The 12785-nt window shown below is 42.6% G+C and overlaps 1 protein-coding gene across 1 annotated transcript in view; it reads right to left on the bottom strand.

Annotated features, from left to right (window-relative positions):
- Positions 1 to 12785, bottom strand: part of cadm3 (cell adhesion molecule 3) — a gene marked incomplete at its 5' end in the record, with an annotated part of 225403 nt that overhangs the window by 124830 nt on the left and 87788 nt on the right. The window contains one exon of the mRNA XM_079561619.1: positions 8057 to 8194. Coding sequence (XP_079417745.1) covers positions 8057 to 8194 — 138 coding nt within the window. The remainder of the gene's footprint in view (positions 1 to 8056; positions 8195 to 12785) is intronic.

The raw sequence follows: 12785 nt of genomic DNA, 5'->3' as shown, positions 1-12785 counted from the left end.
CAAAAATGTATAATATGACATCGTCGCGAAAGCGACGATATTGTTTTTGTAAAAAATATTATTATTCTTTCTCGCTTTCTTTCTTTCTTTCTTTCTTTCTTCTTTCTTCTTTCTTCTGCTCTTTGAGCAGGAATTTGACCCCCTGAACATAGTCGAAAACTCACCAAACTTTGCCCAAAATTCAGGTTCGGTGAAAAATTAATTAAAATGTGTGTTTCATATTGGGGAAAAAAAAAATGGCGCGACAGCGCCACCTACAAAAATCAAAATACATTACGCCAATGGGGGAGGGGCCGAAGTAAACTTTGTCGTAGAGCGACGAGATTCGGTACAGACATTCGTCATGTGACGCCAAAACAAAAATATTATTGTGGCCACGCCCCCTGACAAACCGGAAGTCCGCCATTTTGACAGGAAGCCCGGAGAATGCTGAGTCAGCGTTTTCGCTGACATCGCATTTTAACGAACTCCTCCTAGGGCGTTTGACCAAATGAGCTCAAAATCGCTCCAGCTCATCTCGAGATGTGGGGCATCAAAAGTTATCCAAATTTTTTGGCTAAGTTTTACGGTTTGTTTGCGGCGAAGCCGCAATCTTTCCGAAGTATTTTGCGATTCATCAAAAACTAAAAATCGCTCCCATTCGCACAAACAAACTCCCATTAAAAATCGGAAATATACATTTTATTGACCTTTCACCCCTGGACGCAACAAATGTCAAAACGTGACATTGGGCGCGATAGCGCCCCCTCTAGGTGCAGCCGAAAAAATGCATTATGGGAAAAAAAATAGTTTTTCGGAAATGGATGAAATTTGGTACAAAAATAGTTGATGGCGTCCCGATCCAAAAAGCCAATGAGACCCATATCGTATTTTTTACGGTGTTGCCATGGTGAATCAAAATACATTGCGTTTATGGAGGCGGGACCAATCTGGGCCAACGTCAACTTTGTCGTAGAGCGACGAGATTCGGTACAGATATTCGTCATGTGACGACAAACAAAATATATTATTGTGGCCACGCCCCCTGACAAACCGGAAGTCCGCCATTTTGACAGGAAGTCTGGAAAATGCTGAGTCAGCGTTTTCGCTGACGTCGCATTTTAACGAACTCCTCCTAGAGCGTTTCACCAAATGAGGTCAAAATCGCTCCAGCTCATCTCGAGATGTGGGGCATCAAAAGTTATCCAAATTTTTTGGCTAAGCTTTACGGTTTGTTTGCGGCGAAGCCGCAATCTTTCCGAGGATTTTACGATTTATCAGAAACTAAAAATCACTCCCATTCGCACAAAGAAACTCCAATTAAAAATCGGAAATATACATTTTATTCACCTTTCACCCCTGGACAAAACAAATGCAACAAAGTGACATTGGGCGCGATAGCGCCCCCTCCAGGTGCAGAAGAAAAAATGCATTATGGGAACAAAATTAGTTTCTCGGAAATGGATGAAATTTGGCACAAAAATAGTTGATGGCGTCCCGATCCAAAAAGCCAATGAGACGCCTATCGTATTTTGTACGGTGTTGCCATGGTGACGCCCGGGGCTCCCCATGTTATTGTAATGGGGCTGACACATGAATCTCACATTATACAACATTACAGCGCGTTAGCGCCCCCTGTCAGGAGCGTGTGGACAGTGGTCATTGAAATACGGCCCGTTAGGGCTGTCTGATGCTAATTGTGGAATTAAAAAGTTTATGCGCGCGCCAGCGCCCTCTGCAGGCTGGAGCCATTATTCACATGGAGAGGCTAAAATGTAGTTTTGATGTTTACTGACAAAGATTAATGGCACATTGGGGAAATAAAATGCAGTGTGGCAACGCTGGCGCCCTTGGTAGGGTTGTGGCACGGATATATAGAGGCGCTAAAGGAGGCACGGCCCGCGAGGGCCGTTCGATGCCGCTTGCGGCTTTAATTCTTTCTTCTTTCTTCTGCTTCTTCTTCTTCTTCTTCTGCTCTTTGAGCAGGAATTTGACCCCCTGAACATTGTCGAAAACTCACCAAACTTTGCCCAAAATTCAGGTTCGGTGAAAAATTAATTTAAATGTGTGTTTCATATTGGGGAAAAAAAAAATGGCGCGACAGCGCCACCTACAAAAGTGAAAATACATTACGCCAATGGGGGAGAGGCCGAAGTAAACTTTGTCGTAGAGTGACGAGATTCGGTACAGACATTCGTCATGTGACGACAAAAAAAAAATATGATTGTGGCCACGCCCCCTGACAAACCGGAAGTCCGCCATTTTGACAGGAAGTCCTGAGAATGCTGAGTCAGCGTTTTCGCTGACGTCGCATTCTAACGAACTCCTCCTAGGGCGTTTCACCAAATGAGCTCAAAATCGCTCCAGCTCATCTCGAGATGTGGGGCATCAAAAGTTATCCAAATTTTTTGGCTAAGTTGTACGGTTTGTTTGCGGCGAAGCCGCAATCTTTCCGAAGTATTTTGCGATTCATCAAAAACTAAAAATCGCTCCCATTCGCACAAACAAACTCCGATTAAAAATCGGAAATATACATTTTATTGACCTTTCACCCCTGGACACAACAAATGTGAAAAAGTGACATTGGGCGCGATAGCGCCCCCTCCAGGTGCAGAAGAAAAAATGCATTATGGGAAAAAAATTAGTTTGTCGGAAATGGATGAAATTCGGTACAAAAATAGTTGATGGCATCCCGATCCAAAAAGCCAATGAGACCCATATCGTATTTTGTACGGTGTTGCCATGGTGAATCAAAATACATTGCGTCTATGGAGGCGGGACCAAGCGGGGCCAACGTCAACTTTGTCGTAGAGCGACGAGATTCGGTACAGATATTCGTCATGTGATCACACAAAAAAAATATTATTGTGGCCACGCCCCCTGACAAACCGGAAGTCCGCCATTTTGACAGGAAGTCCTGAGAATGCTGAGTCAGCGTTTTCGCTGACTTCGCATTTTAACGAACTCCTCCTTGGGCGTTTGACCAAATGAGCTCAAAATCGCTCCAGCTCATCTCGAGATGTGGGACATCAAAAGTTATCCAAATTTTTGGGCAAAGTTTTACGGTTTGTTTGCGGCGAAGCCGCAATCTTTACCGAGGATTTTACGATTTATGGGAAACTAAAAATCACTCCCATTCGCACAAAGAAACTCCAATTAAAAATCGGAAATATACATTTTATTGACCTTTCACCCCTGGACAAAACAAATGCAACAAAGTGACATTGGGCGCGATAGCGCCCCCTCCAGGTGCAGAAGAAAAAATGCATTATGGGAAAAAAATTAGTTTCTCGGAAATGGATGAAATTTGGCACAAAAATAGTTGATGGCGTCCCGATCCAAAAAGCCAATGAGACCCATATCGTATTTTGTACGGTGTTGCCATGGTGACGCCCGGGGCTCCCCATGTTATTGTAATGGGGCTGACACATGAATCTCACATTATACAACATTACAGCGCGTTAGCGCCCCCTGTCAGGAGCTTGTGGACAGTGGTCATGGAAATACGGCCCGTTAGGGCCGTCTGATGCTAATTGTGAAATTAAAAAGTTTATGGGCGCGCCAGCGCCCTCTGCAGGCTGGAGCCATTATTCACATGGAGAGGCTAAAAATGCAGTTTTGATGTTTACTGACAAAGATTAATGGCACATCAGGGCAATAAAATGCAGTGTGGCGCCCTTGGTACGGTTACATAGACGCGGCAATAGAGGCGCTAAAGGAGGCACGGCCCGCGAGGGCCGTTCGATGCCGCTTGCGGCTTTAATTTGTCTTATATTTGATATGTTTTATGGATGTGTTACTGCCTCTCGGCCAGGTCACTCTTGTAAAAGAGATTGTAAATCTCAATGAGTTTTTTACCTGGTTGAATAAAGGTTGAAAGAAAAGAATGGCCAGACTAGGGCAACGTCTCAGTCAGAGTTCATGTCTCCAGGTCCTGCACCAATGGTAAATAAACGTCTCTTGCATAAGACAACCAGACTCCTGCCTATTTTTCATCAATTCTCTCAAACGCCGTTGTTTTTTCTCATTACCACTAAGCCATATGGCAAAAAAAAGCCTAATTTGGCCTTAAATTCTGTGGAAACTGGCAAAGAATGGAGTGAAGCGGTAAAAAAAGCCGTGCGCTATCTGGACTTGGAGACGCGTGCTCAGGACATCAGCACATGGAACGGATAAAGAGACACACAGGAATGTTCAAACAAAACCCAGTGCCATCATTTTGTTTACAGAGAACGACATATGTTTGAGGGAACAACAAACAACACATTTCTCGGAACGCATGAAAACAGTACGTGGATCTCTGTCGCTGGACGAGTATTTGCAGTCGGCCTTGCTTCGATGTGGGCCAGCTCTCTGTTAGCGCAGCCCATGACACACAAAACCAGTGTAGCACAACAGCGCTTCTCGTCTGCATTCATAAAAGCACATGTTTACAGGCCGAGGGCAGGAGGGAGGGGCGGAGAAAGACAGCGCCTCAGCATGTTCTGCCTCAGAGAAACACAAGGACAGCGCAGACATCCCCATCGTGAAGCAGAACTGCTGAACGCGCCCATGCCTTGCACTCCAGAGACACACAACTGCTGTACATCCGGTCACCCACCCGAATCGCACCACAGCTGAAGGAGAACTCACTGCTCTTATTACAAATTAAGCCATTACACTTAAGTTGTAATAAAAGTCCTAATACCTCCCAAAGTCCCACAAGTGCACCGCCAATTATTTGAGGAATGTATCACACAAAGCCCTGACTCAGCCTTCGAAATCTCATAAACCCAACAATATCAAAATGGGTGAAATTTGTCACAGAAGTGCTAAGAATCTCTGCAAATTGACAATTGACCTTAGCAATTGTTTGTTAGAAGTTTAACACATGCCGTAATGAGGAGAAATGTGTGTTTGTGACTCTTTTTGTAGCGATACCAGCGCGAGCTCCAACAGATCAAGGCATATAATGTGTTTAAAGTGGACATGTCGTGCATATGGAGCTCAAGAATAGATTTAAAAACATTATTTTGGAGCCTCAGCTTTGATATTTTTTACGTTTTATGATTTGAAAATATGTCTCTGTAAGAACTAGATGGTCACAATGAAATGCAGGCGAAAGAAAATTATTTTATAGGAATTATTTTTAGCGTGTTTAGCAGCTCTAGCAGTTCTGTGCACAGAATGGCTCAGAATCAATAATGTTGGATTATGGGCTTTAAAAATGTGGGGGACAGTGTTTGGGTTTGAACAATGTAGTGTAATCAGGAAGAACAGAGCGAGGCACTGACACCGTAGAAGAAGAAACAGCTAAATTTAACAGATTTGTCCGAGGGTTAACTCAAAACTGCGTGAATGTTGTGAAATACTATCCCAGATCTGTCTTTGACGAGGGAACAACCTTAAAACATGGTTTGAACCTCAAGAACGTCGATTTTGCATATGTCCACTTTAAATATATCTACAATATGCTACGAAGGGGACACTACAACTATACAACTATCCCTGGATCTGCTCTTGCACTACCATCCAAGTCCTCTTGTTATGTTGGTCGAGAACTGATGAAACATGAGTGTTATTGTTAAGTTGGCTAGCTTGAACCTAAAGGAGCAGAGTGCACCTCTGACTTAAATCTTAAAGTTACAGATTCCTCATTCTTTCAACCTGTGGCACTAAAGCTTGAGCTCTCTGTGCCCTACACCCGACTTGTACCGCCAGTCCTGGGTCGGTAGCTCATGAAACTTTTGGCAAACGACAAGACAAATGTTAACAAGTCTCACCTTGGCTTAAAGGTTAGCAGGTGCTGTTTTTCAGCTTGTATTTTTGGCCAAAAAACGGGAGACAGGCTCCATATCGAGATAATGTCTGGCAGTTGCTCTGATATATGATAGGACAATGACACAATGACCTGTAAGGATTGTAAGGAAAATCTGAACAAGCTTCTGACTCGTGCTTTGCTCACACGCTACAGAACATGAAGACTATGTCAGTGAGGTTAGCTGAGAGACAATGGTCAACACCATAATCATTATGCATATAAAGTACAGATTGTTATGCAAACACCAAGCCACAAACAACTGATTCTCTGGCAGGCAGTCATCCTCTGCGCAAAAAAATCCCATTTGGACACCTTGTTTTTACATTCAAATTGGGCATCGAAGAGATTTAGTTAATATTTCACAAATAGAGCTCAACTAATTTATCAGCTGACTAACTTTATCTGCCCAAAAGAATATCGGCTCGGTGGCAACATTTTGCCGATATGGTCAATATTAAAGGATTTATATCATGCAAAAACGACTTTTTGGAGATATTTACCATGTTGTTAAGCTATTTCCTCATCAAAAACACCCCCAGAGTTATTTTTGGCTTCATTCACGCAGTTCTCAGCAATCCTCCTGAATCCTGCTGCTCCGCCCTCTCCTGGAAAACGACTGACTTGTGACAATGCCTTACAGCCTGATTTTAATTTATAAAACAGCTTTTTCATTATTTCTGCCCCTGCGGCCAAAACAAACGCACCCCCTGAGCGTCTGAACAGATGTCATGTTTGCACTGAAAGTTGTGAAGAAGGAGCTCTTTCTAACCTACTCTGGACACGGCTGTTCTTTTTTTCAAAGCCAACACAAAGCCACAAACAACCGACTCACAGGTAGGCAGTCACCCTCTCTGCACAGAGGAGTGCAAGACTAGGATAAAGGGGGACTGTCAACGGAGTTCAGGACTTCACTCTCTCTCAGCTGGTTATACTTTTTCGTAACTAGGAACAATGGCACTAAACGCCTTTTCTTTGGGACAACTTCTATCTCCAGTGTATGCTGTGGCTATTTCCAAATAACTGTTCTCGCGTGATGCAAAAGAGCCGGGTCATAACTGACCGTTTGGGGAAAAAGGTCAATTGTTTAACATGTAAGCTTTTATGATAACACCGCTCCTATTGGGAGGAGTGAGCCTGGCCATACGCTCCACACTGTTATTCTTAAAGCAGTACTAAGTAACGTGTTTACCTTAATAAATCCTTTTCGTAGTCCCTGTGGGGGTTATACAAATGTTTATGGGATGATTGGAGGGTCTTTCATCTCCCCCTGGTGTCTCTGGCCAGAAACTTGACTGCCACTGGACCGGAGTCCCCAATACACACTAATGGAATCACGGAGAAGAAGCTAACATGCAAACGGGCAAAGCTAACTGCGGGCTAGCGTCACTTTAAACAGTATTTACAGCCAAGTTTGAGTGAAAACAATTATTTCCATTGTATAATTTGATGTACAATATCCCTCTCTCCCTTTGCCTTTTCTGTCAGCATAGTATTTACTCTCCAAGAATTAATAAGTTAAAAAATCACTGCACTTATGGCCTCTAGGGGCAGGAGTTACTTAGTACTGCTTTAAACAGTGGTAGGTAGGGTTTATACATGGAAACACGCAAAATACTTTTTTATGCAGTTTTATGCCACAATACTATATTTTTAACGTGGATGTTTAAAAGCAAATTGTACACAGAGTAGCATAACCTGCATTTTCAATCAGGTTATGGAGAAAATAAAGTATATCACTATTAACCCCACCAAATTGGTTTAAGTAGACATAGCTCCTCCCCCTTCCCTCCCTTCCTGGTTGGGCCTGAAAGCCCCTCCTCACTGCTTCTTCTCATTGGTCCACAATAGATTTTTTGGTCAGAAAAATAATGATTGATTCAAGTCACTATACTTCAAAATACAGGCCCAGAAGGTCAATTATGCGGATTTGTAACACTTAGACTTTCAGACTGCTGGGTGAAGGGCTTCATTTTAGCATAATTCATTTAATAACCTCCAATGCCCCGTGTAAACCCATAAACTTCTGTTCACGAGGAGTCATATGTCTTTGTTGTTGTTGTTTTAGTGATCAATCTGGACCCAAACGTTCTCCCTGCGGCGTCTCCCCTAAAGGACATCTCCAGCATCTGTCCTGAACATATGGGGCCAGGACCAAAACAACGTCCTGGCGAATTAAAACTCAACTTATGCAAACGCCCTCCGTGTCTCGGAGCGCAGCTTGTACCTGAGGTCACCTTCTCGCAGCAACACGGCCCCCCCTGCGGTGTTTTTCCTTACCTTCGAGCCGCTCGGTCCCGCGGTACCAGTGCAGCTGGGCGGGGGGCTTGCTGCCGCTGGAGGTGCAGGTCAGAGTCACCTCGCCGCCCTCTGGAACGGCCGCCTCCGACCCGGAGATCTGGGGCTTACTGGGCACTCCTGCGGGAAGACACGGGACAGGGTCAGAGGGAGGAACAGCTGGTGACTGTACAACAACCGGCTGGGGGGCTGAGGTCAACTGTCCGACCAGCACCTACACGTGAGCTGCTCTTGAGGGAATCGTGATACTTTTGGGTTTGAAATAATGAACACAAACAGATGCAAAGTGAAAAACACATTCGTAGCATCTCAGTTCTTCACATGAATGAGTTTATGAGCACGTTTCACAACTTTCCATAAGGCCTCCCTGCTGCACATCTGTATAAGGTAAAGAAGCATGTGGTCCTCACGCAGCCAATCAGAAGAGATCACCCTACATCACAGATCCCACCTCTGTGGCATTTGACCAATCAGCAGAGACCGGTCACGCTCTCAACTTCCTGTTTTCTGTGAAGTCTGAAAAAGACCCAAGTCTGGCTTAATTCATGGAACATTTCTTTACATAACTTGAAAACTAACCCTGGCAAGTTGATGAAACTCACACATTTTATTGGTGAATATCTGTGCTAAGTGATGATTTATGTGTTGGTTTTGGAGGACGTCGTGAATGAAATTACAGCATGAAAAAGGCAGGCACCATATTTGATCATATGCCCTGTTCATTCTATGTTGATTGTGTTGTTCTTTATTGATATTATCTGTTTTCTTGTAATTTTATGCAACTGTGAAGCACTTTGAATTACCTCGTGTATGAATTGTGCTCTACAAATAAACCTGCCTTGCCTTGCCATCACTTAAACCTAAAGTTAATTAGTTTTGTCTTAGTCTTTGTTCTTTTGTAAAGAAAATACTTACAGTATTTTCTTTACAAAAGAACCAATGAACCGTAGGACTATGTTTTTATGTTGCCAAACATTTTTAGGCAAACAATGCTGGAGGTGACTGACCCCGCCCACTGCTGTAAAGCCCAATCACATTACAAAAACTCTTGCCTATGACAGGTGTGATCATTCAAACATCAATATCGAAGAAAGAATGTAAGTAATGATTTGAACATAATTTAAACTGAGGTTGATGAGGTTGTTGTCAATGTTTGGATCTGTCTGCTGTGGTCATTGTTGTCCTTGTGTATTTTTACTCACTGCAAATGAATTTCCCCACGGGGACATTACATTTTTACTACTGCTACTACTACATTACAAAACACAATGTCTCCTGAAAGTACTTATATGATATATATATAAACCGTTGTATTATTTTGTGTTTTCTAAATATGGTAACTTAGTTTTCTTTTTACCAACATAAGGCAAGAAACCAAACATGGCAACTTCACATTGATTTTCTGCTTGATAATGAAAAATGTTAAAACAGAGATAGACTTATGTCCCCCAATAACACTCTTAAAGGGACTATACAGGGTTTAAAAATGTTAAAACGAAGTATTTTCCTCCCCCTACATGTTCCAGCCATGTCCTAATGTGTAGAATGAGCTCAGACCTGTTGCATGAGCTTAATATAGAAGGTGCAGTTACATGTATGACCTGAGGTGGCAGCAGTGAGTATAAAATGGCCAACTTGCATCCAGCCCCTTTAAGTTGAAACAATTTACTTCAAAGTATTTTTTCAGGGTCACAGTAAAGCTGATGAAAACTATCTCACAGTCGAGGAAAATGCTTTACTTAATTACATGGACTGTCTTTCGTCACATTCATTTTCCTGAAGGAGGACGAAAGCAAATTAAATTTCACTTCTAATGAAAATACTGGAAACGGCTTCTTAAATCAGTGGTTCTCGTATCACTTGCCGACCAGATGTGAGAAAGTCTGTTTCTGCCCATTTCAACATGTTGTCACTAAAGCTGTTCAGACTCATCGGCAGCATTCGGGTAGATCTTCATTCCAGCTGCTGTCAGACTGTTCAATGCACACAGTTAATGACGTCCACATCTGCACGTTTAAGTGTGAGCGATAGATGTAGGACTTTGATGTTTCCCTGTCATGACTGCAGCATCATTTCCTGGAAAGGATCATTAAAGCATCTGTGTATCTAGATCAGCATCACGGAAGAAGAAGCCATGGAATAATATAAGATGTGATTAACTTCCTCACCAGGCAGGAATCCAAACATAAACATGACACAATAAGACCAATAATAACCTCTAAAAGCAACGTATTTGCATGTTTCCGGATGAGGGGCTCTTGGGGGCCCCCTGATGGCCACCAGAACCTGAACTCATGGAACAGAGCGGTTCAAAAGCCTGGCTCAGAGAAGAACCCAGCCTGGTGGCTCATTTGCTCAGAGGAACATATTTTCTATAAAGCGGGGAACCGTTGAATGACACCAGTATGGCATCGGGAAAAAAGTTTTGGTCGGCCAACTATCGTCATAAAAAATAAAAGTATGTAAAGCAGGTGCCGAAAAATATATATGTATGTGTTTAGAGACTAAGTTTTGATCCTGTTGGTCCAGGGACAGCATTAAAGGAAGGTTGTTTCAGCTCAAATAAATGATAAAAATGCCAAACTAAGTATCAAGTATAAAGTACTAATTATGAATAAAACTAAACTTAAAGCCACACCACATAACATTTCACCCAAGTAGAATAAAATACATAAGCATTAATTTTATATTTTTATATTGACAAAATACTTAAAGCTACAAAGTAACTTAAAGGGACTATACGGAGTTTAAAAATGTTAAAAACATGTATTTTCCTCCCCCGCATGTTCCAGCCATGTCCTAAGGTGTAGAATGAGCCCAGACCTGTTCACCACAACTGCCTCTAAAATCCTGCACTGTCACTCAAAACTGCCGTCATGCACAAGCTTAACATAGAAGCTGCAGTTACACATTTTACCTGAGGTGGTAGTAGTGAGTATAGAATGGCCAACTTGCATCTAGCCCCTTTAATAAATCCTTTTCGTGGTCCCTTTGGGGGTAATACAAGTTACAAATGGGATGATTGGGGGGGTGTTTCAACTCCTCCTGGTGTCTATGGCTAGAAAACCACAGTTGCAACTTCCCTAACACCAGGTCGGAGGCCCTAATACACAGATATAGATAAATAGAATCACGAAGAAGAAGCTAACAGGCAAAGCTAACTGCAGGCTAGCGCCACTTAAACAGTATTTACAGCCAATTTCGAGTGACAAAAATGATCTCCATTGTGTAATTTGATGTTCAATATCCCTTTGTCCCTTTGTCTTTTCTGTCAGCGTAGTATTTACTCTCACGGACAATTCATGAGTAAAAAAAAAGTAACATGCTACGACACCTGCAGCTGCGCTTATGGCCTCTGGGGGCACGGGTTACTTAGTTCTGCTTTAAAATGTGAAAAAAGCAAAAAGCAAACGTTTGCCGCGAGCTTCTCATCTCTCCTCAGACCTGACTGTGTGACCGAATCCAGCTCGTCTCCATGGCGATGTGGACTAAAGGCAAATGTGAGGTTGAAATAGGTTAGGTCTTCATCCACATTCATTCTTTGATAACCCACTGCAAAAATAGCATTGTCCGTGTCGAGCTGGTCATTAGGAGCATGTTTTGTGTTGGCGACAGAATAATCCAAAGTGTCCCTTCAGTTTTACCCTTTGATATGCAAGTGAATAAAACTGTTTCCCATAGTTAATGAAAAGCAGCTACAACTGTCACTTTTACTCGTGGTTCCATGTGTATTGTGCAAAATTCCAACTCCTGCAAAACAAGGGGACGACCTTTAAACGCTGCACCTCGTGGAAAACAAAGATAATACAAATATTTAGACCTTGGTTGCCCCCAAATAACCAACAATGGTGGATCAAACTGTCTAGAGCAGGGGTGCCCAAACTTTTTGTCTCCGAGGGCCAAAATAAAAAAGTGCCTGTGAGTCGCGGGCCAAACACGGCGATGTCAAGCACGAAAAACACATATAGCTGCAAATTATAAAGCTACTTTATTTCATTTACTTTTTACATTTACATTTGGTTCTATCTATGCAAATAACATGCTGTATTAAAACAAATGGTAACTATGGCAAAAGCCTCATTTTAGAAGAACAAAACCAACAATTGTAGCAATTTAGTGCAAAAAAAACAAAACACCTGTATCTACAGCACCTACAGTAACTTTACCTCATTCGCTCACACAAAGAAAATGCCACATTAGATTATTTTGAAAGTGTCAGTTCAGCATCAATTCTTTTATAAGTCAATTTTTAACATATACTGCAATAAAAGTGGGAAAACTGTGAAAGTTGCTGCTACAACACTCTGTGATTAATAAATACCAAGACACCACAACAGTGTTTCCTTAAAGAGGGGGTATTATGCTTTTTTCAATCACATAGCACCAGTCTATATCACACTACAATGATGACTGTTGGTCTGTAACTGCAGTAAATTAGAATAACTGCCTTGTATAAAATTGCTCTCTCAAAATGGCTGTAGTGAATGTCTTGAAATAGGCCTCTGTCTCTTTAAGAACCTCTGACCCTTTCCGACACGCCCCCTCCACACGCTGTCTGTGGCATCAGTGGGGAGGGGGTTCTGCTGAGGAGCAGTGGTTGGTTACTCGGCCGGTGACGAAAGCTCGGAGGCGTCTCCAGGAGGTGGGGGCGTTCCTAGGAGGACTCAGGCAAACCTATCCCTAAAATGGCCGCCATCAGAGTTTTTACAGA

This window comes from Gobius niger (genome assembly GCF_951799975.1).
Source record: "Gobius niger genome assembly, chromosome: 8".
NCBI classification, from domain to species: domain Eukaryota; kingdom Metazoa; phylum Chordata; class Actinopteri; order Gobiiformes; family Gobiidae; genus Gobius; species Gobius niger.
The sequence above is the reverse complement of the archived record's forward strand: the minus strand, read 5'-3'. Positions and strand labels throughout refer to the sequence as shown.